General features: G+C 42.4%; 1 protein-coding gene across 1 annotated transcript in view; it reads left to right on the top strand.

Moving 5' to 3' along the window:
* The window catches only part of NIPA2 (NIPA magnesium transporter 2), a 72,131-nt gene that overhangs the window by 43,695 nt on the left and 3,433 nt on the right, over nt 1–25,003 (top strand). Inside the window, exons 3-6 of the mRNA XM_029589162.1 lie at nt 1,110–1,340; nt 18,288–18,344; nt 19,528–19,618; nt 21,812–21,972. Coding sequence (XP_029445022.1) covers nt 1,202–1,340; nt 18,288–18,344; nt 19,528–19,618; nt 21,812–21,972 — 448 coding nt within the window. The 5' untranslated portion in view covers nt 1,110–1,201. The remainder of the gene's footprint in view (nt 1–1,109; nt 1,341–18,287; nt 18,345–19,527; nt 19,619–21,811; nt 21,973–25,003) is intronic.

Genomic DNA, 25,003 nt, shown 5'->3' with positions numbered 1-25,003 from the left:
GTTAAACTGGTATATATTCACAAGCAAATCAATATAGCCATCAAGTTTTGTAGGCCCCTTACTCATAGTCAGTGATCCACAGCAGACTCTGATGTGGTGTAGTGTCACATTACTTTATTTAATTAACTTTTATGCATTTTTTGTATATATTTTTGTCAAATTAATAAAATCAATATCCAGAAGTGCTGACGAACTCCAGGCTATAACGTCAACTTTCACAACTAACACACCATGTTCTGAAGCTGTAATCACAAATCATAGTCATAAACAGATTCCAGCAAAAATACTCATCTAATTTTATGTCCCAGTCCCGACACAATCGTGTTTCGGATCAAAAAAGGTCCTGCCTCGGGGAATAACTCCTTCCAAACTGCTTCTCTGTAACTGACAAAGTCCATCGTTCCATCAGCATATTTCAAAATGACTTTTCCTTTATTTTCCTGCGGTCTGCATTTAGACTCGCTCAATGGGACATAAAATGAAATGAGTATTTTTGCTGGAATCTGTTTATGACTATGATTTGTGATTACAGCTTCAGAACATGGTGTGTTAGTTGTGAAAGTTGACGTTTATAACCTGGAGTTCGTCAGCACTTCTGGATATAGATTTTATTAATTTGACAAAAATATATATACAAAAAAATGCATAAAAGTTAATTAAATAAAGTAATGTGACCCTACACCACATCAGAGTCTGCTGTGGATCACTGACTGAGTAAGGGGCCTACAAAACTTGATGGCTATATTGATTCGTTTGTGAATATATACCAGTTTAACCATCTTTTTTGATTTGTTCCTATACAAATGCCAGGTATTAAATGGCTTCACTACAGTGAAACTACTTTGACAGCTGCCAAAATAGTTTATGCTTACATTACAGGCCGTTAGAATTGTTCTTAACAGTTGTTTTCCAGAACCTTTAACATAGATCCATAGAGAAGTATTTGACTAACAATGCTTTAGCAGTAGTGTAGTTATAGTAAACTATTTTTAACTAAATTGATCTTGAGTGGTTCTTAAGACTGCTAATGCATTGTGGATGTTGAGTTAATGTAATGCATTTCTATTTCTGTGAATGCTTTTAAAATATTTTATATTTTGTTATTTTAGGCTTAAACATTGCATCAAGTTGCCTCCAGTGACAGCAGCTGCTTTACTTCGTAATCAATGTGACAGTTTTGAACACTTCAGTAGTTGACGAGATGAGTCAGGATCAAGGAAGATATGATTTCTATATTGGTCTAGCATTGTCAATCAGCTCCAGCCTTTTCATTGGCGGTAGTTTTATCCTGAAAAAGAAAGGTCTTCTCCGACTGGCCAGAAAGGGCTCCACGAGAGCAGGTATGGCACATGTTTTGAACCTTGGACTTTGTATCCACATAGAAATATCTTACATTAAACCATGTTATTTTACACTGATGATTTATCTTATATGTTAATAATGGTGGTGTCAGAAACTCATTTATTAAAGAATGGAACAAATCAAATCTTGTGTTCTATCAAAAAAATAAATAAATAAAAATTTAGCATTTAAAAGGAATACAGATAGGCAAGTACATCCAAACTTTTTTCAGAAAAGAACCCAAAATACAAATGTTTACTTTCTACAGACTACAAAATAAGTATTAAAGAATATATGTTTTGCCCAAAGGAGAGATCTGTAGGCTAGACATGTATTATAAGCAGGTCTGCTAGGAAATTGTAGAACTTCAGAAAAGTTATGGAGATTTTCTTAGATATTGCTTTCTAGAATTTCCTTGCTTTGACTCATTCTGTCTCCTCAGAGCAAGGTGTATGGGGGAGATGCCATATCAATATTGCAAAAAGAAAAATGCAGGGAAATATAAATGGATCAAATTGAAAATTTTGCAAATTGTCTTTTCTTCTTTTTTGGTCCTGTTTATAAGCATCAGGAAAATCTGCAAAGTACCACAAAGTTCAATGGGATTCTCCCGGTTTGAGTTACTATACCGAAGGAGACAGAGAGGAATTCTGGATATAGCTTGAGAGGAAGCGAATCCTGGGCAGAACAAAGTAGGTTTCATGCTCAGAATACAAGATGGCTTAAAGAAGACTGGCAAGGTGGCTCGCCTGTATTTGGAAATTGCTGGACCTTATGAAGTCCTGGAGAAAGCAAGGCCTGTGGACTACAAGATAGCTTGGCCCAATAAGCCAAAGAAGACCCATATCTACCACATAAACCTCCTGAAGAAATGGGTGCCACAAGTGTGTGGCATGATTTAGCCCAGAGGTTGGGCCGAAACTGGACCAAGCCCAAATAACCTTCGGAGAAGAGCAGTCTACTGAACAGACAGCTGACTTGAAGCAATTAGTAGAGAAAAATGAAGAAATCTTCTCGAACCTGCCGGGTCATATCCAACAGTTATAACATATTACGTCTCCTAGAGTGGGGCTATGCCAATGACCTTATCGGATTCCTGAGGCCAGGCGGTGCATCATTGAGGCCGAAATGGAAGGACATTTTCCGGCTCGGCATAATAGGAGGCCAATAGGTTCTTGCTCATCACGTTGGTGCTGAAGCCAGATGGCAGTATCAGGTTCTGTATAGATTTCAAAAAGGTTAGCAAAGTCTCAAAACTCGATGCCATGAGTGAATGAAGTGATTGAGCGTCTGGGATCGACCCAGTTCATCTCTAGCCTCGATCTTACCTAAGGGTATTGGCAGGTGACTTTCACGCCTTTGGCGAAGAAGACGACTGCGTTCTCTACACCTATGGGGCTGTTCCAGTTCATGGTACTCCCATTTGGCCTTCATAGCGCCCCTGCCACATTTCAAAGATTATTTGACCACCTGCTCTGCCCACATCGAGGTTATGCAGTCGCCTACCTAGATGACATGATCTACGTCATTACTGGAAGACCCATCTTGGCTAAGTCCAGGCTATATTAACCAATCTGAAGAATGCAGACCTGATAGTTATTCCCAAGAAGTGCGTGCTAGGTGGGCAAGAGGTCGGGTATCTGGGGAAGGGGGAAAGTCCATCCACAGACCAGAAAGATCAAGGTGATCACCTGTAAGTCAGTTGGATCATTAGATGATCAAGGGGTTAAAGGGGCACTTAGGGAAGATAAGGCCATCGTGGAGAGACTAAACAAATTCTTTGCTTCGGTGTTTACTGAAGAGGATATTGGAGAGATCCATTCTGGAGGCAGTTTTCAAGGGTGACTATTCAGATGAACTGAACCAAATCATGGTGAACCTGGAAGATATAGTAGGCCAGATTGACAAACTGAAGAGTAGTAAATCACCTGGACTGGATGGTAGACACCCCAGGCTTTTGAAAGAACTAAAAAAATTAAATTTCACACTTATTACAGTTAATTTATAACCTATCATGAAAATCATCCATTGTACCCGAAGACCTGAAGGTGGGCCAATGTAACCCTGAAATTTAAGAAGGGCTCCAGGGGTGATCCAGGAAACTATAGCCAAGTAGGCTTGACTTTGGTGCTGGGAAAAATCAAATAACTGTTATAAAGAATAAAATCACAAAACATTTATATAGACATGGTTTAATGGGACACAGCCAGCATGGATTTACCCAAGGGAAGTCTTGCCTCACAAATCTCCTACATTTTTTTTGAAGGAGCGAATAAACATGGACAAATGTGAACTGATAGATATGATGTATTTGGATTTTCAGAAGGAGTTTGACAAAGTCCCTCATGACATGCTTCTAAGAGAACTAAAGTCATGGGATAAGAGGCAATGTTCTTTTGTGGATTACAAACTGGTTAAGAAAGGAACTAAATGGATTAAATGATCTTGTTTTCACAGTGGAGTACCTCGGGTATCTCTACTTGAACCGGTGGCTTAATATATTTATAAATGATCTGGAAAAGGGTACGACAAGTAAGGTGATCAGACTTGCAGATGACACAATTTATGCAAAGTAGTTAAATCTCAAGTGGATTGTAATAACTTGCAGGAGGACCTTGTGAGACTTGAAGATTAGGCTTCCAAAGGGCAGATTAAATTTAATGTGGACAAGTGTAAGGTGGTGAATATAGAGAAAAATAACCCTTACTGTAGTTACACAATGTTGGGTTCCATCTTAGGAGTTATTACCCAGGAAAGAGATCTAGGCATCATAATGGATAATACATTGAAATTATCTGTTCAGTTTGCTGTGGCGGTTAAAAAAGCAAACAATGTTAGGAATTATTAGGAAGGGAATGGCAAATAAAATGGTGGATGACATAATGCCTCTGAATCACTCCATGGTGAGACTGCACCTTGAATACTGTGTGCAGCGCTGTTCGTCGCATCTCAAAATAGATGTAGTTGCACTGGAGAGAGTGCAGAGAAGGGCAACCAAATTAAGGGGCATGGAAAGGCTATGAGGAAAGGCTAAAGAGATTAGGGCTGTTTAGCTTGGAGAAGAAATTGCCGACGGGGGATATGATAGATCTACAAAATCATGAAAGGACTTGGACAGGTTAATGTAAATCAGTTATTTACTCTCTGATAATAGGACTAGAGGGCACTTAAAGTTAGCAAGTAGTTCATTTAAAACAAATTGGTAAATTCTTTTCACTCCACACATAGTTAAGCTCTGGAATTTGCCAGACGATGTGGTTATGGCAGTTAGTGTAACTGGTTTAAAAAAGATTTGAATATATTCCTAGAGAAGTCCATAAACTGTTATTAATCAATAAGGAATAGTAGCTTAGGATCTATGATTGGGTACTTGCCAGGTACTTGTGACTTGGATTGACCACTGTTGGACAGAGAATGCGGGGCTTGGTGGACTCTTGGTCTGACCCAGTATGCTTATGTTCTTATGGGTGCCAGTCCCACAAACGAAGCCGAAAGTGAGAGCGTTTTTAGGTCTTATGGGATATTACAGGAGGGTTATCCCTAACTATTCAGAGAAGGCGGAACCTCTCACAGTGCTACTGGTAAAGAAAGCACCAGAGAATGTTCAGTGGTCGGAGGAAGCGGAGAAGGCCTTCAGAGCCCTGAAGGAAGTGATATGTTCTGAACCGGCCCTGATCAGCCCAGACTTCACTGAATCCTTCATGGTGCAAACAGATGCCTCAGAGGTTGGCTTGGGGGGCTGTTTCGGCCCAGAGGAAGGATGGCCAAGAACATCCTGTGGCATACATCAGCCAGAAGCTGATGCCATGTGAGAGATTGTACTCAACGATCAAGTGGGCCTTAGAGGCCTTGCGCTGCTATCTGCTGGGGTGGCAGTTTATGCTCATAATGGACAATCAACTGCTCTTATGGATCAATAGGTCAAAGAATCAAATGCAAGAGTGAGGTGGTTCCTAGCCCTGAATCCTTTCAATCACAACATCTGTCATAGGGCAGAAAAGGAAAATGCAAATGCAGATTTCCTGTCAAGAGGTGTCACTTAGTCACATCTAAGTGACTCTAAGGCTGAGCTGAGGGGGGGAGGGTATTTGAGGGAGAGTATAAGAAACTCCATCAGTCTACCTTAAAGGATGGGGCCCAGCTATCCCACCCAGTCTTCGTTAAGGATGAAACCTGCAGAGAATCCTGGGTGAAGGGAGGAGCCCTTCACCAGAGCATAAGACCTCAGGGCTAGAAGGCTTAGTGAGCCCTGGGGAGCATGAAGAGAGTTTTCATATGCTAAGACTTGCTATGTCTGAAGACTAATTGTTCCTTGAAGCTAAGGTGAGGTGTACTACTGTTTTAAAATCAGTTAAGCTGGGCTGCTGCTTGTTGCTGCTGCCTGAAATTAAGGTGAACTGCTCCACTGTTGCTTTTGTTTGCATTTCTTGTCCGGAAGTGTCTTAAGTGAAAGGGCCAATTTACTTATTTGAATACACTGTAAAAAGCACTGAAACACAGCCAGAGTCTACCCATGGCTTCCTCTGGCTGTACCACAGCCACTGACAGCTCAAGCTATCACAGAGGGTTCCTTTCAACCAATCCTGAATTTGAAAGGAGTCAACATATTTCTCAAGATTTCTCATTTCAGAATGGAAATTGAGGTCTGTTATAATGGCAGTGGAAAGAGGAAAGTTTTCGACCACCTTAGATCTAGTGGAAGCATATCTTCATATTCTCATAAGAGAGGAACATCAGAATTATCTTCTTTTTGCAATACTAAGTTGTCATTTTCAGTTTCAGGCTCTCCTGTTTGAACTAGCCATAGCGCCATGGACCTTCTGGAAGAAAATGGTGATAGTAGCAGCAGCATTAAGGAAGCAAGGAGTTTTGGTTCATCCATACCTTGCCTATTGGCTGATAATCTCCACCGTTGCCAGCCTTTCAGGTTGGGGGGCGTGGTGTGCAGACAGGTCCGCCCAAGGACTCTGGTCAGCGATGGAAAGATCCTGGTCCATAAACCGGCTCGAGACCAGGGCTGTACATCTGGCCCTGCGGGCGTTTCTTCCCTGGATCCAGGGCAGAATGGTGTAAGTCTTCTCAGACAATGTGACAACGGTGGCATACATCAACAGGCAAGGCAGGACTTGAAGTCCCACCATAGCGCTGGAGGCACGTCTTCTGTTCACCTGGGCGGAGCACCATCTCAAGGGCATTGCCACATCCCATGTAGCAGGAGTAGAGAATGTGCAAGCCGATTATCTCAGCCGTCAGCAACTAGACCCAGGGAAATAGGAACTCTCTCGAGGCGTGGAATCTCATTTGCGCCAGATGGGGAACTCCTCAGCTGGATCTGATGGCAACGTAGGTGAGCGCAAAAACAGTTCATTTTTTTCAGTAGTCACTGAGAACAGGGCTCTGTGGACATAGACGCTCTTGTGTGTCCTTGGGCCCACAGGGATTCTGCTGTATGCCTTCCCGCCCTGGCCCCTCATAGGTCGGCTTCTCTGAAGCATAGAGTGGCATCCGGGAAGAGTAAGAACATAAGAACATAAGAAAATGCCATACTGGGTCAGACCAAGGGTCCATCAAGCCCAGCATCCTGTTTCCAACAGTGGCCAATCCAGGCCATAAGAACCTGGCAAGTACCCAAAAACTAAGTCTATTCTGGTGGCGCCGGAGTGGCCTTGTCATCCATGGTTCACGGATCTGGTACGCTTTGTTCTAGAGGGTCCACTTCAGCTGGCTCATCTAACACATTTGCTCTGTTAAGGGCCCATATTTTCGGATTGGGAGGATCACTTCTCTCTCGCGGCTTGGCTTCATGAGAGGCGACGTTTACACTTGAGGGGTTATTCAGAACAAGTCATTTCCACCCTCCTATTGGCGAGACGTCCAGCCACCTCTAAGGCCTATGTGAGAGTTTGAAGCTTTTGAGACGTGGGGTCATCAGCGTTCCTGCAACCCTTTAGCGGTTCATGTTCCTCGGGTACTTGACTTTCTGCAACAGGGCCTTGCCTAAGGGCTTGGCGTTCAATTCCCTTCGTGTACAAGTTGCAGCTCTAGGTGCCTTGCGGGGAAACCTTTGACGGCTGTTTGCTGGCAGCACATCCGGATATTGCTCTGTTTCTTAAGGGGGTCAAACATTTGCACCCTCCCTTCCGTTCGGTGTGTCCGGATTGGAGTTTGAACTTAGTCCTGCGAGTTCTGTGGCGCTCCTTTCAAGCCTCTTCATGGAGTTTCCCTGAAAGATCTGACTTTTGAAACAGTGTTTTTGGTGGCCATTTGCTCGGCCCGTCGGATCTGAGTTGCAGGCGCTGTCTTGTCAGGATCCTTTTCTTCGGATTTACGACGATCGGGTATCATTGCGTTCGGTTCAGTCCTTTGTCCCTAAGGTGGTTTCAGCCTTTCACGTCAAACTGTGGAGCTTCCGGGGGTTCCTAACTGGTCCAGGGAGTCTTCTCAGAACAGAGACCTTCATCTTTTGGATGTGCGGCGCGCCTTATTGCGTTATCTGGAGGTTACCAATGAGTTCAGACGTTCCGCTAATTTGTTCATTCTCTTTGGTGGCCCAAAGAAGGGGGACAAAGCATCAAAGGCGACCATAGCTCGGTGGATTAAGGAAGCCATTTGTGCAGCCTACATAGCCCGAGAGTGTCAGGTGCCTTTGGGTCTCAGAGCTCATTCCACTAGGGCTCAGGCTACCTCCTGGGCAGAGTGTCAGTTACTGTCGCCTCAGGAGATCTGTAGGGCGGCAGTGTGGTCTCCTATTCACACTTTTATGAAACATTACCGATTTGGACGTTAAGGCTTCCGATGAACAGTCCTTCAGGGAGAGTGTGCTTCGTGCAGGTCTTTCGGGTTCCCACCCAGTGTAGGGTGGCTTGGGTACATTCCACTTTTCTGGACTGATCTGGGTATGTTCAGGAAATGAAAATTTGGTTCTTACCTGCTAATTTTCATTCCTGTAATACCACAAATCAGTCCAGAGGCCCACCCCTTTCTTCAGATATAGAAAGACTGTCTTGGTCAGAACCAGCTTAAGTTTTTTTTTGTTTTTTTTTTTTTTTTTTTAATTGTTGAAGCCCCTTTTTTGCAGACATGATTCATGGAGCAGTTTTTAGCAGTTGTTTGGTCTGGTTATTTTGCCGGCGACGAAGTAGTAGTCCAGAAATGTGGTTGGGTGCTACCCTTCGTTATTTAGTTCTGTTAGCATGGGCTTGGGTACAGGTCAATACTGAGTGACTGCAGGTGGCACACTCATTATGCAGCAGTGCCCAAAGTTCTAATTGTTCTCTGACTCCACCTGCTGGTAGGGATACACAACCCACTTTTCTGGACTGATCTGTGGTATTACAAGAATAAAAAATTAGCAGGTAAGAACCCATTTTCATTTAAGGGGGGGGGGGGGCAGCGAGAGGGTTCATGGTATTTCAGCATATTTCTTGACATTATAGCCTCCTTTCTCTTCACATTAAGTCTAGAGGCTTAGGCTAGGGAGCTTCCAAAGATGATTAGATTTCTTTCTTTATGTTCACTAATTTTGAGAAATGTGTAATTCTCTCAGATGTGCCATTTGAAATGTCTTTGGCATTGGCTTGCTAGTGAAACTGTTTCATATTCTTCAATATTTAAGTAGGCACAAGATTAATATTGCACTGCTTCATGCAACTAAGTTACCTGCTGTGGAACATGGTAAATTGAAATGTCAGTGGGTAGGTAATGGTGGTGTGTGTGGGGGTTTTTTTGTTTTTTTTTTGTGTTTTGCTGTTTTTCAGTAAGGTGGAAGTAGCCAATTTAATAGGGAAAAATACCTTTCCTGGAAGTTAAAACTATTGTAGACCCTGAAGACTACTGTTTAATTATGGAAGGCACTTTGTTTGGATTATCTATTGTCCGATTGTAATATCTACTCACCAAACATCTATTCTTATGTTTTGTTTTATTTTCAAAAGCTCTCTCAATTGTTAGCCTCCTATTCACATTCTCGGTTAGTTGAGAGTTCTTTAATTGTGTTTGATACTACTTTGGATGCCTGGAATGCCCTTCCGGAGCATGGTGAAGACCAGAACTGTGAAAGACTTCAAAGGGGCGTGGGATAAACACTGTGGATCCATAAAGTCAAGAGGCCGCCAATGAAGAGTGGGTGACTCGCCAGAATGATGGCTACTGCCTGGACACAATACCCTTATTCAATAAACATGCACATGCTTACTATGACTCCAACATCGCTCTAAGCTTCAACAGCAAGAGGAAATGGAAAAAAGGATTTGCACTCACAAAGAGGGGAGTAGCTGGCTTGTTAAGGCGGTTACTACCCCAAACCAAATGTGCCTGATACTTCACTTTCAATGCATATCCAGCATGGCTCTCTGCTTCAACAGCAGGGGAAAAAAAAACAAAAAAAAAAAACCTGATGCTTCACGCATATCCTGCATAGCTTCAACGACAGGGGTGAAGAAAAAAAGGGTTCGCACTCACAAAGCGGGGAGTAGCTTGCTTGTTACGGCGGTTACTACCCCAAACCAAATGTGCCTGATACTTCACTTTCAATGCATATCCAGCATGGCTCTCTGCTTCAATGGCAGGGGAGAAGAAAAAAACATCCAACAAGGGCTGTACAACATAGTCTAGGTAAAACAAATAAGCATGGGTGTAGCTTGCTTATTGCGGCGGTTACTACCCCTACTGCCCCTAACTAATCAAGCTAGATATTTCACTTGGATGCAGCTCCATCACAGCTCTCTACATTAATGGTGGGGGTGGAAGGGGAATAGAACAAAGAGCTAAGAGAAACAGATAAGTATGAGAGAAAAAATGTGTGAAGCTTGCTGGGCAGACTGGATGGGCCATTCGGTCTTCTTCTGCCGTCATTTCTATGTTTCTATGGATGAAAGCTTTCCCACTGTTACACTCCAACGAGGGAAGCTCAAGCACATTTCCTATTTGTGACTCTTTAGATATGATTGACTCCTAGTATAATTTATGTCCACTGGAAAGAGATTATACTCACATTTTGAGTGCATGGTAGTCAGTCTAGATTAGATCTATTTCTCAAAAATCTTCTTGCTAGTGTCTGAAGTCCAAATGGCATCTTGAATCAATCCTTGATTTGGTTGCATTTAGAGGGTTTCCATGATTTGTCTTTAGAGGTTGTTGGCGTTTCTCCTTTTCTTTATAGGGATCGAGCTTTTAGTGTGTTGTGTTTTGTTTTGTTTTTTTAATTGGAAAGATGGAAAGGCTTTGTCCAGAATAACAAAAATCATAAGCAGAATCATTCCTTGTTTCTCAAACAGCTAAATTGGTCCTATGGTGTGATGTTATCACCTGTTATGCATAAGCAGAAGAAAATTACAAAGGCATTTTTGCATTTGGAGAAACAGCTTCAGCTAGATAAATCTAGGTATGTCACCTGTCCTCCTGCTAATAAGTGTGTTTATAGCCTCACAGATATCACTTGGCACACTGAATTAGTGAACTAAGAAGATTTTGCTGTATTATAAATTTCTGTTCTTCCAATATAGTAATAAGGGTGGGGTGGCTCTAAATTTTTTTTTTCTGCCATGGTTGATAGTTCCGTGAAACTTGTCAATTAAAACAGGAAAGAAATCGCAGTAGTATCCTTAATATTACAAGAAAGGTAAGGAAGGTAAAGCTTATCTTGTTAGTGGGTTTACCAAGTCTTTGACAAGCAGCTCACATTTTTAAATATTCTTCCTCTATTGCCTTGATCCTGGTAAATAGAATGCTATCTGATGAAATCTCCATGAAAAGGAATATTAGACAAGGTTAACCTCTTTCCCCACTGCTTTTTCTTACATTTCTGCATCCTGTTTTACTTGTATTGTGTAATCAATTATTACTGGTATTCCTTTTGGGTAAATTTTAGAGTATCACCACAGGTTTTGTTTTGTGTTGTATACAAAAATGCAACACTAATACTGGCACTTAAAAATTGTTTTAAAAAAATTGTTGCTCACACACACACAAAAAAAAATTTGCACTCACCTAGTCACTGCTTGGAGGGAACATTACTGGTGAACCTGCTTATCTTCAGAAAGTAAAGTTGCTTACCTATAACAAATATTTGAGGATAACAGCTCACCTTTCAGATTCCCATGAGTGCCTGTGACATACTTTTTTTTTTTTGGGGGGGGGGAGAAGGAGAAGCATCCATAATAAAGAGATCAGGATGTATGAAAACAAAATCATAGAAATATCTATACAATTAGTCATTAAAATCTGGTTGGAGGAAAATGACACCCCCCCCCCCCCCTTGTGGACACCCATGAATACGTCGTCCTCACTTTTGGGGTTGTTCTCCCTATTAGGTCTTCCTTCATCTCACACTAAACCCCCTTCAGATGGTGCAAAACATGGCTGCAAGAATATTAGCAAACACACGGAGAAGAGACCACATATCATCAATCCTCAATGACCTGCACTGGCTGCCAATTCACTACAGAATCTTATATAAGTCCATAACCACTATTTACAAAGCTATACATCAACACTCTCTCTCAGCTCAACCTTCAAATTCCTCTCAAAAAACTTACTTCCAACAGACCAATCAGAGTCCTACAGAGAATCCCTACAAGTACTACACTCCAAAACCACGCGGCACATAACCGCCAGAGACAGGGCTTTCTCCACTGCAGGACCAACATTGTGGAACTCCATCCCACCAGATTTGCGACAGGAACCCTGCCTGCCCACATTTAGGAAAAGACTCAAAACGTGGCTATTCATGAAAGCCTTTCCAGACCTAAACTGAACCCAAATTCGTCATTAACTAGGCGCTTAGACTTTGCCTTAACATGGTTATTAATAACTCCTCCTCAACAGGGCAATTCATTAATGCTACAAATGCATTGATTGACATTTATGTTCTCTCTATTAAAACCCTAGCTTCTTTTCTCTGTTCCAAGTTGTATAACTCCCTTGTTTTATTGTAACTGCAACTCTTAGCCTTCACTTGTTTAATGTTTACTATTATTATTATTATGATTAATGTTATTTATTACCTTTTTTGTTCCCTCTCCACTTGTTAATTGTAAATCGACATGATGCGATATTTATCGCGAATGCCGGTATAGAAAAACTTTAAATAAATATTTTATTTTATTTATTTATTTAACGGTTTTATATACCGACATTCATCAAAGATATCACATCGGTTCACAGCGTAACAAGAAACTAGTGCCAGTGACGGCGCTTTACATCGAACAGGTTTAACATAATACAATTAAAAAATATTGGAACATAATAACTAGAGCAAGAGGAAAGGAAGGGGAAATAAAACATTAAACTAAAATTAGAATAACATGATTACAAGATAGTAAAAGCAGAGAAAAAAGGGGGGAAGAAGTGACAGAAGAATAAAATTAGATTAGTAAATTATTGTAAGCGAAGATTGCAGGTATATACAAAATGTACAATTATAGGGAATAATATAAAATAACAATAGTTCAGGGAAGGGGAGAGGTGAGGTGAGAAGGGGAGGGGGAGAGGTAGGGAATGGAGGGGGGAAGGGTAACACAGGAGGGAGGGAGAAGAGGAATGGTGTAAGCTTAGGTAGAAGCCGGTTCAAGCGGGGGCTCACCCGCTTATAGTGAAAAACCAAGTCAAGGGGGACAGAGAAGGGAGGGTGTAGATGAGAGCACGGGGACTTTAAGTATATGCTTTGGTGAAGAGCCAGGTCTTGAGCTTGCGCTTGAAGGTTTTTGAGCATTCTTCTTGGCGAAGTTCAACTGGCATTGTGTTCCAGAGAATAGGCCCGGCGATAGATAATGCACGGGCTCTCGTGGAGGTTAATTTGTAAAGTTTGGGTGAGGTGGTGGGCATGGTGGCGAGATGAATGTGTCTAGTGGGTTTATTGGCTTGGTGAAATCGGAGGGTGTCATTGAACCAATTCATTTCAGGATTGAACAAGGCCTTATGAACGAGTGAGAGAGCCTTATATTGTATACGGGAGGCTATGGGAAGCCAATGTAGATCTTTTAGGACCGGTGTGATGTGGTCGTGTCTGTGAGTGTTGGTCAAAATCCGGGCTGTTGTATTTTGTAGTATTTGAAGGGGGTGGATGGCATTGTTGGGGAGTCCGAGGAGAAGGGAATTACAATAGTCGATTTTGGCAAAGATAATGGTTTGTAGAACCGTACGGAAGTCAGGGGGATGAAGTAGAGGTTTAAGTTTTTTAAGGGTGTGAAGTTTAAAAAATCCATCTTTTATTATACTACTGATGAATTTCTTCAGTGTGAGGTGGCCATCGAGAATGATACCCAGATCTCGGACTTGTTGAGCAAATGGGATGTGTGAAAGAAGAGAGGGGTTCAGTTGGTTTTGGGGTGAGATAAGCATAATTTCAGTTTTAGTGGTATTGAGGGCTAAGTGGATGGAAGATAGGAGATTGTTTATGGATTGAAGGGTATCTTTCCAGATATCCATGGTTTTTGAAAGAGAGTCGGTAATGGGGATGAGCAACTGTACGTCGTCAGCGTATATATAGTGAGGGAGGTTGAGGCTAGAAAGGAGGTAACAGAGGGGTAAGATGTAGATATTGAAAAGGGTTGAGGAGAGGGATGAACCTTGTGGGACACCTTGCTTGAGGGGTATGGCCTTGGAGATATGATTTCCTAACTGAATTTTGAAATCTCTGTTACTAAGGTAGGAGTTGAACCAATTGAGAGCAACACCTGTGATGCCAATTTCAGTTAATCGCTGTAGGAGAATGGAATGGCTGATGGTATCAAATGCAGAGGAGATATCAAGAAAGGCAAGGATATAAGATTGTCCTTTCTCAAAGCCTTTGAGTATATGATCTGACAGAGAGAGTAAAAGAGTCTCGGTGCTATGAGATTTTCGAAAACCGTACTGAGAAGGTGCAAGGATGTGGTTGTCATCGAGATAGTCGGTAAGTTGTTTGTTAACGGTTTTTTCAAGGAGTTTGGATATGAAAGGGAGATTGGAAATGGGGCGGTAATTGGCTAGATCAGAGGGGTCTAGTTTAGGCTTTTTTAGAATAGGTTTGACGATTGCTTGTTTAAGGGGGACAGGTACCTTTCCTGAGTTAATGGACAGGTTGATGATGTTAGTTAAGGGTTTAGCAATGAGGTTAGGTATTGCGAGGAGATGTTTGGTGGGTATTGTGTCAGTTGGATGGGTGGAGGGTTTGGCTTTTTTAATGAGAATTTCTATTTCTAGTGTAGAAGTGCATGATAGAGAAGATAGAATATTAGTGTTATTTCTAGTCTTAATTTGGTTGCAGATGGGTTCAGATTGTTGGGTGGGAGTGGATGATGCATTGGTGAACCTGGATATCAACTTGTCTATTTTGGTTTGGAAAAATGTGGCAAGTTCTTTACATTTAGATTTGGCTACGTCATCTGGGACGTCAGAAGCTGCTGACTTGGTAAGAGAGTTAACGTACTCATATAGCACTTTAGGATTGTATTGGAATTGGTGTATTTTGTTAGCGAAGAAATCTCGTTTTGTATTGTTAAGTTTTTCTTTATACAGGTGTAGGGAGGATTTGAATTGTGCCAAATGTTTATGAGATGGGTCATGGCGCCAAATCTTTTCGGATTTTCGAAGTTGTTGTTTGAGGTTTTTTAGTTCGTGGGAGTACCAAGGTTTCTTTTTGTTGTTGTTTTGTGAGGAGATGAGTTTGGCTTGTAGGGGGCATGTGGAATTGGCTATATTATTTGTAATGTCATGCCATGAAGCCAGTGCTGTGTCAGCGTTGGAGAGGTCTAAGTGATCAAGATTGTTTGAGACTGCTGAAATAAGGTCATCTCTAGTACAATTTTTTCTGTAGTGGATAGTTTTATTTGTGTTATCGAGGCGTGTGGGTATCTTGATGGAGAGAGAAGCATTGATAAGGTGATGATCTGACCAAGGGATGGGTGTTTGGGAGGGAGGGTCAGTTTGAATGAGGGCATTAGTAAAGAGGAGATCGAGGGTATGGCCTGCCTTGTGAGTAGGGAAATCAATGGATTGTTTGAATCCAAGAGCATTTAGTGAGTCGAGTATAGCGTCACATGATGGGGTCCGGGGGGAGCTATCAACATGTAAGTTGAAATCGCCTAATATGATTGCTGGGGTGTCGATAGAGATGTTCTTAGCGATGTATTCTATAAGGATTGACGGGTTGCTATGTAGAGTTCCTGGGGGGGCATAGACGAGACAGATTTGTAGAGAGGGGGACTTGAACAGTCCTATTTCAATTTTAGGTGGGGGAGGGATGGGGAGGAGAATCATATTGAATTTTTTTTTGATGGCTAAAAGTAAACCACCTCCTTTCTTTTTTGCCCTGGGGATAGAAAAAATGTCGTATGTATCAGAAGGGAGCTGATTAAGGAGAACCGTATCAGATTCCTTAAGCCAGGACTCTGTTATGGCACAGATATCCGGATTTTGGTCTATGAGTAGGTCATTGAGTAGAGGGGTTTTTTGTTTAGTGACTGGGCATTGAGGAGAACAAGAGAGAGAGCGGTAAGACCAATGATTTGGGTGAGAGGGGGGGAGATCATGGAAGGGAGGATGGTTTTTAGATGTGAGTAATGCCGTGGGTATTGGGGAGAGTTGGGCCTACATTTGTTGTATTTGAGAATGGTGATTTGGTATTGATGCATGCTGAATGGGTGTTAGGATGTAGTGTATGAATGGAATTGGGTGCTGATGAGAGAGATAGGAGGAGGTTCTTATCTTTCAGATTATAGAATGCACTGAATCAGAGGTGAGAAAATGGTGAATGTGTGGAAGGGGGAGAGAGGGAGGATTGGAAATATTTGATGGAACGAATTCCAGTGTATAAGGGAGAGGAAGAGGAGAACTATGAGTCACAGCAATTGATAGAGTGTGGTAATAGAGAGGTGTACAAAAATTTTCAACTATGAGTCACAGCAATTGATAGAGTGTGGTAATAGAGAGGTGTACAAAAATTTTCAAATACAGTAGAGGTGGTTATCCTAAATCCAGCAGTTATCAAATACAGTGGTTATCAAGAACATTGCAGTTGACAAGTACATGGCTGTTATCAAATACAGTAGTCTAGATGGCAGGGATAGGGCATGCACAAACGGAAGAGCACAGGGTAGGGGGACAGCAGACGATTATTTTCTGTGCGAGTGGCTGCTAGCATATGACATAGGAACACTCTGGCACCAGGAAACGGAGGGGTAGACACTGGAGGGATGCTACCTGTAATGTGCCACTATATTCCTTGCCTACGGTTTGGCTTGGCTACGTTGTCGTAGGGGCTATCCAAGGTATAGGTCTTGCATTTTAGTAAGGTGCTGAGGGAGCTGATCTGAGAAGTGCAGTTATGGGGTAGGGCAGTGCCACTCTGCAGAGACGCTCGAAGGGGCGCTCAAAGGGGCAGGCCCCTTTGACGCGCTCCTTCGGCGCGCGACACTCGGCGCGCGGCGCCGACAATCGGGGAATTTAAAGTGCCTCAGGGCCTCTCCGGGTTGGTTGGGCGTCGCTGGCGTGTCGGCTGTGGGCGTGAACAGCGGCTGGAAGGACGGCGAAACGGGACCGGATGCTGCACGATCGGCGGCAGACCCTTCGTGGGTGAGGCTGTAAATTTAAAGGGCCTTACCCCGGCGGGTCTGTGGCGCCGATTGCGCAGGCCTGCCTCGTGGACGTCCTCGCTGCGATCGCCGAATAGAAGGAGGGGTGCGCCGGCAATCAACGAATTGAAAGGGCCTCAGGGCCTCTCCGGGTTGGTTGGGCGTCGCTGGCGTGTCGGCTGTGGGCGTGAACAGCGGCTGGAAGGACGGCGAAACGGGACCGGATTGCTGCACGATCGGCGGCAGACCCTTCGTGGGTGAGGCTGTAAATTTAAAGGGCCTTACCCCGGCGGGTCTGTGGCGCCGATTGCGCAGGCCTGCCTCGTGGACGTCCTCGCTGCGATCGCCGAATAGAAGGAGGGGTGCGCCGGCAATCAACGAATTGAAAGGGCCTCAGGGCCTCTCCGGGTTGGTTGGGCGTCGCTGGCGTGTCGGCTGTGGGCGTGAACAGCGGCTGGAAGGACGGCGAAACGGGACCGGATGCTGCACGATCGGCGGCAGACCCTTCGTGGGTGAGGCTGTAAATGAAAGCTGTATTCATAGAACTGCAGAAAATGTGACACCTCCCCCACCCCCAACATGGGAACTGTACGTGAGCAAAGAGAGGCTCTTGAAACTTCATGTATGTCCAACACTGTTGCTCTGAAGAGAAGGGGGAAGGAAAGGGTCTTTATTATTTAGCCCGCCCCTTCCAGTGGCCCTGTGCCTGTCTGGCACAGTATATGGTCATATTGACTCACTCGTGTGACTGATTAACTGCTGTCTTCAGAGTACACCTTTTTAAAGGTGTACTATTTCCTTCCCTGCGTCCACCCCCCCCCCCCCCCCCCCGTTCTCCATCTCAATCGAGACTATTATATGCTTGATTTCGTTTTAACGTTGATGGCTTTTTTGCTTACATCTTGTATAAGAAGTTTACTTTTAATACCTTGTTGCCAAAAGTTTTTTAAATATTCTTCGTTCTATGTAATGCTCACAAGCTCTCTTATTTGTACTATGTTCTTCGTTCCATGTAATGCTCTTAGGCAAGTTTATTGTTTCACTGTAAACCGGTTTGATTTGCATCCAATGCAAGAAGATCGGTATATAAAAAACCAAATAAAATAAATAAGTAGCTTTGCTTTCATTCATCTCTGTGAGGCATCTTAATTCTAGGCAATGTGCTCACTTGAAAGCAACCAAAAAGAAACAGAAAAGGGCTGGGTAAAACCAAGCCAAAGAAAAGCCCATAGAGCTAACATGTCCACTCAGTGTGGCCAGCTTGCTCATGGGATCTATTTTAGCTGGAGTTTTAGATATTAATTTTGGTGAATCTAGATTGCTACTGCCCTTTTATACATAAATCCAGACTCTGTATGCATTATCCAACTTAACAGTTTGCTTTTTTAAAACCAGGACAAGGAGGCCATGCGTATCTTAAGGAATGGCTGTGGTGGGCTGGACTTCTGTCAAGTATGTTTTTTAAATAACTCTTTTTTTATTAAATATTTTCTTAACTTTTATGGCATATTCTTAATGTAGTGACTTACGAAGCTTCTGTATCTTATTTACTATTTTCTTTTATATGCCATTTTTTTATTTTTTTTTACCAGTTTGGAAGTAGAAACTAGACACCTACATAAAAGAGAATTGCAAAAAGCTGTTATGCTATTTGCTGGGGACTGTGTGACACAGGATGTGGTGAGAAGGGGAGAAAGTTAATGTAATAAGTAACAAATGAGTTGATTGTAGTAAAAATAGAACAAACAATGCATTCTCTCACCCGGAGCGCTGTGCCTGAGGGAGCACCAGCACCCCTTCCTCTGCTAGCATACTCTCTTCCACTGGTGCCCTTGCAAAAGCGTTCAGTTGTCTTCTGCCTTCCAGCTGCAGCCAGTCTAATTGGTCCAGAGCTGTTGTGTAGGCACAGGACATGAGTGCTTCCTGAAGAACATGGGAGATATGTGCAGGGGCAGAACCAGATATTCTGCAACACTGTAGCCATGAGGAGGAGTACCTGAAGCATCATATGCTCATGGTCTGCACGGAAGCTGCCATTACTGAAGCTAAAGGGAAGCAACTACTGATAGAGCACTTGTGTTAAGGATGTGTCTTCAGGCTGTAAAGTTGCTGGCCAGGAGAAGGGGAGTTAACTAGGGGAACAGCTGACAGAGACTTGAGCTGTAAGGAGGGGGAAAGACTCCAGAAGAGACTGTGACTTGATCAGCCTGCCAGGAGGGAGAGGGAAGATAGAGTTAACTTTGCAGCTGGATGAGGATAGTGGGCAGGGCTGAAGCTGCAGCTAAGCACTAATGGAGAGGTGGGCAGGCGGGGGAATGAGAAGCTGCTGAGCATTAGTAGGTATTGAGAATGAGTCTGCTGAGAATAGTGGGTGGGGAGGGAGAAGCTGTTAGAGCCATGGGGAAAGAAAGTTTGTTTTTGCACAGGATGCTGGTTTAGGTTAGAGCTGGTCCTTCTCCCATATATGAAATGTTGGATGTGACTTCAGGAAAGTAATTATTCTTCTAATGTTCAAGTTTCTTAATATTGATAAAACCCTGTAGTGCTATTCTACTTCAGTGTTACACATGATATTTTATTGTAGGGTTTTTGTTTTTTAACTTGTCTAAAACCTCCATTTTGTTTCCATTTGCAGTGGGAGCTGGTGAAGTTGCTAACTTTGCTGCTTATGCATTTGCACCTGCTACATTAGTTACTCCATTAGGAGCACTCAGTGTACTTGTAAGGTAAGATGTTCTAACAAACATTTTGCAGAATTCTTTGCAAAACCAGTAGAACCAAAAGTATACCTTTCTGATTCCTGTAACATTTATATAACTTAAAATAGGTAAGGTGATGGGGGGCCAAATGGAATACATCTGATGGTACTAAGGGAAATTTAGTGTTGTCCTGGCAGCCTTACTGACTGACCTTTTTCAATGCTGCTTTAGAATAGGGAGTAGTTCTGGAGGACTGGAGATGGACAGAAGTGGTTTCTATTCATAAAAGCGGAAGTAAGGAGGCTGGGAACTACAGACCGGTTAGTCTGATCTCTGTGGTGAGCAAATTAATGGAATTGCTGCTAAAACAGAGGCTAGTGCAGTTTTTAGAATCCAGTGGATTGCAAGGTATTAGGCAGCGTGGTATTACCAGAGGTAAATTTTTGTCAGACGAATCTGATCAATTTCTTTAATTGAGTGACCAGAAAGTTAGATCAAGGGAGAGCGCTAGATGTAGTGTACTTGGATTTCATAAAGGCCTTGGACACTGTTCTGCACAGGAGACTTATAAATAAAATTGTGCGCCCTTGGTATGAGACCTAGAGTGACTGACTGGATTAGAAATTGGCTGAGTAGGAGGTGACAAAGGGTAATGGTAAATGGAGGTTTCTTTGAGGGGGGTGTTACTGGAAAGTGTGCCTCAGGGATTGATTTTTTTAGATGTTTCTGTTTAAAACTTTCACGAGCGACATAGTGAAAGGATTGTCAGGAAAGGTTTGTCTTTTTGTCGATTTATACCAAAATCTACAACAGGGTGGACAGCTAGGAATGTGTGGACAACATGAGGAAGGATCCTGCGAAGCTCGAGGGATGGTCTATGATCTGGCAGCTAAGATTTAATGCTAAAAAACAAGTGTTTGCATTTAGAATGTAAAACCCTAAGGGAGGAAGTATAGTATTGGAGGTGAAATTCTTCTAAGCACGAAGGAAGAGCGGGATCTGGTAGTGATAGTATCTGAGGATCTTAAGGTAGGTGAATAAAGCAATGGCAAAAGCCAGAAAGATGCATGACTGTATAGGGAGAGAGGAATGGTCAGCAGAAAAAGGGAAGTGATATTACATCTGTATAGGTGCCTGGTGAGACATTTAGAATACTATGTATAGTTCTGGAGCCAAAACCTTCAAAAATATAAAAACAGGATAGTTGGTCCGGAGGGTGATTACTAAAATGTTCAGTGGCCTTTGTTCTAAAATATGAGGATAGACTTAAAGATATAAACATGTACACCTAGAGGAAGGCAAGATAGGGAAGATATGATAGACATTTAAATATCTCAGATGTCCATGCACAGGAGCTGAGCCTCTTTCAAATGGAAAGGAGGCTCTAGAACGAGTGTCATGAAATGAGGGTGAAAGGGGGTATACTCAGGAGTAATGTTAGGAAATATTTCTTTACAGAGAGGGTGGTGGATGCATGGAACGGCCTCCCAGTGGAAGTGGTTAAGACAAAAACAGTATCTGAATTTAAGAAAGCATGGGATAAATACAGGGGATATCTAAGGGAGTGATGGGAATTATAAAGCTAAATTAATTGGGTGGATGGGCAGACTAGATGGGTCATTTGGTCTTTTTCTGCCATCTTCTGTTTTTATAATATAGTACATAGACCAGGGTTTCACAGACTTAGCCAGTGCACAGTCACATGACCCACTCTGACCTCTAAGGTTCTATAGTTTTAAAAAAAAATTATATTCTGCTCTTTGTGATACTTCAGAGGATTACATTTGGTTACTGTAGGTATTTCCCTGTCCCCAAAGAGCTTACAATCTGAGTATTTCCCTGAGGAATGGGTGAAGTGACTTGCCCAAGGTCACAAGGAGTGTAAAGATGCAGAGTGCCCTTCATGATTTTTGTATAGTCAGTTGTTTGTGCATTGTAGTTAAATCCTCCTTTAGTTATATTTTTTATAAAGATTGCAGACCCAACATGGGTGATATTGAATTATACAGAAGTTCCCAGTGGCCTCTTGGACAAGAACTTACAAAATTTGGATCTCTTGTTGGAGAATGGATACCCAAAATATTCCATTTTCCAAATGTCTAGATGGGGCCATGCACAGTGTATTTGTAGCAAGTTTTGTGTGTGTGTGTTACCTTTCAGTATAGCAATAGTCAACCTGAATGCTGTTTTATTTACAGCAGTCTCAATATTTTCTTGCAGTGCCATTTTGTCATCCTACTTTCTAAATGAGAAGCTTAATCTCCATGGCAAAATTGGTTGTTTGCTAAGTGTACTAGGATCGACTGTGATGGTTATTCATGCTCCCAAAGAAGAAGAAATAGAAACATTAAATGAAATGGCCCATAAACTGGTTGATCCAGGTAAGGTAAATGTCTGTACTAGTCACGAGATGACTGATCTATTAGAGAATAATCATTTATGAGTTGATTGACTGTAGAATGAAGCAAGTACAATTATTTGTTTTGGATATTTTAATGCTTAACTTAGTAAATTGATAAGTTATCCTAACCAAAGCTGCCAAAAAGCTTTAGGTATCTGATTCCCAATGGTCAGCTTGTACATACAATGCCTTGCGAAAGCCTTTATATCCTTAGTCATAGCAAACCCAAATTAGCTCGGGTTCATAAAAATTGCCTTAACAGTTCTCAGAATTAAGTAGAGCCTACCTGTGTTTAAGTAATTGAGTTGATTCAAATACTCATGGATGAAGAATCAAGCTGTTTGTTGTAATCAGGTAAATCTGAAGCAAAGATCAAAATATGCCAAACAAGGAGCTCCCAAAGAACTCTGGGATAACATGGGGGAAGGGTATAAAAATATTGTGGATGAATAATCCTTGGGAACTGTCAGGTTCATCATAAAGTGGAAAGAGTTTGCCACCACAAGACCCTGCTGCGACTAGGCCATGCTTCCAAAGTTAGTAGCCGTGGGTTAAGGAAACTGCTATAGAAGCTCACTGAAGTCTAAGATTACTAAAAAAAAAAAAATAAAAATGTGGAAGTCTCTAGCCAAGACGGAGGAAAATGTTAACCATCAACAATTTCAAGCTTACTCCACAAACATATGGGAGGGTGGCAAGAAGGAAGCCAGTGTGGAAGAAAAGACATGATGTTCCACATAGCATTCGCAAAGAAACATTTAGGGGACACCATGCATGTGGAAGAAGGTTTTGTGGTCTAACAAAACCAAAGTGAAACTTTTTGATCTCTACATGCAACCCAACAAAAAGAAAAATGATACAGCCCCGGACCTACCATAGAATTCTTAAATGTAATACAACCTGTTGCATGATTCTGTAAACTGTTCTGATGGCAAAACCGAATGACTGTATACAAAACACGTTAAGTAAATAAAGTAAATGTGTAGCAGAAATCAAACACAGCACATTACCATGCTAACACCTTCTCTATGCTAAATCAGGTGATGGCAGCAGCATTATGTTAGGGATGCTTTGCAGCAGCAGGGTTAGGGTGGCTTATGAAGGCTGAGAGAGGTGGATGGTTGAAAGTACAGGCAGATCCTGGAGGAAGATAACCTGTTCTGGTCTGCCTTAGACCTAGGCCTGGAAAGAAGATTCACCTTTCAGTAGAACAAAGATCTTGCACAAAGCCTAAGCAACAATAGAGTGGCTCAGCAAGAAGGAAGTGAATGTGCTTAAGTGGCTCAATCAGAGCCCAGACCTGAATGCAATAGAAATTCTGCACAGGCGATCCCCAGCCAGTTTGAAAGAGCATGAACTCTTTTGTCAAGAGTAGGCAAAAAAACTCCACCATCCCACTGTTTCGCTTTGAAAGTGAGCTTGCTGGCCCATATTCCTAGAGACTGAAAATATCTCCTCCTACTTTATTTTTATTTAGATTTTTTATATTCTGCTTTTTGCACTTTTTTTTTTCTTTTTCAGCACTTCAAAGCAGATTACATTCAGTTTATGCCATAAATAAGGGTTCTCTGGGTATATATTTCATAGTAAACTATTTAGTCCAAAAATGTGTTTTTGTTTAAATTTACTGCATGCTTTGAAAAATTGCAGTAGTTTATAGAATTAAAATATATGTAATATCACACACAAGCAATCACTGAATACATAAATAAAAACACACAAATGGTCAAGTTACTTAATCACCTTAAAAGCTGAAAAAAATGGAGTAAAAAAGTTAACTTCCACTTAGTCTTGCTACACCAGTCCTGTCACACATAGGTGGGTTGTTTCTCTCTACCAGCAGATGGAGGCAGAGAACACTGTTTCCCAGTGTGACATCATTGCCATTACTTAGATGCTACAGCTTGGAAACCAGTATTTCTGCCTTCTGCAGATGGTAGGTTTTGGTGGTGCAGCAGGTTTTCAGTGGATCCCAGTTCCTTTCAGAATCTTCACCAGGTCACTGGCTCCAGCCAGTAGTGTGAGCCGCCTTGGATTGCTCCCAGACCCAGAGGAAAGGTGGTGGTGGTGGTGGGGGGCATTTTCCACTAAAAAAATAAATAAATAAATAAAAGGGCTTTGGTGGTTTTTGTAAGTCTGTCTTGGAGATTTTCCTGAGGGATAGATCTTCTGGCCCCCCCCCCCCCCCAAAAAAAAACCCCCCCTCTGTCAGGGCAGTAGAGAAACAATAGAGATCTGAGTGCCAGCAGTGGGGATAGTGGCAATGGAGAAGGTTGTCTGCAGCACCTGTGGGATTAGGCATGTGGTGGCAGAGAGAGGGCCATTTATCTAGCCTTTTTACACACAAGAAGCTTCGAGTGAGTGTGAGAGGCCGCTTGGAGAGCAACACGCATTTAACAAGACTGTTGAAGCTGCAACTTTTGCAGGCAGTGATCCCTGTGCTCTCCTCCAAGCAAGGACGGGGCTAGTATTCAGTCTTATTTTGTAGTACCCAAAAAGGGCAATTCCTTCCCAACCTATCCTAGATCTCAAGGGGATAAACCACAGTCTGCGGGTTATCCACTTTTGCATAGAAGCACTTCTCTGTGTATTTGAAGCAGTCCGACAGAGTACTTTTTGCTCTCTCAATGTGACAGAGGCCTATTAACACATTCCTGTCCAACAGGAGGCTGAGGTACAGTGGTTTTTGCATTCTGCAGGAACATTTCCAGTTCCAAGCACTACCCTTCAGATTAATGACTATACCATGAATCTTTACCAAGGTTATGGTGGTAGTTGTGGCATTTCTGAGACGTGAAGTCATTATGATCCATTAATATTGGGTCTCTCTGCTCTGGGCAAAGTCCCATCAGAAAGTGAATCAAATATCCATCAGGGTGGTCCACATCTTAGAAGGCTTGAGCTGGGTTATCAGTTTCTGAAGAATAAGCTTCAGCCCATATAGTCCCTGGAATGTTTTGAGGCACGCTTTGATCCACAGATCGGCCAGGTGTTTCTCACAGAAGAGTGTG

This window comes from Rhinatrema bivittatum, chromosome 1 (assembly GCF_901001135.1).
Source record: "Rhinatrema bivittatum chromosome 1, aRhiBiv1.1, whole genome shotgun sequence".
NCBI lineage: Eukaryota > Metazoa > Chordata > Amphibia > Gymnophiona > Rhinatrematidae > Rhinatrema > Rhinatrema bivittatum.
Note: the sequence above shows the minus strand (reverse complement) of the source record. Positions and strands in the feature narration are given on the sequence as shown.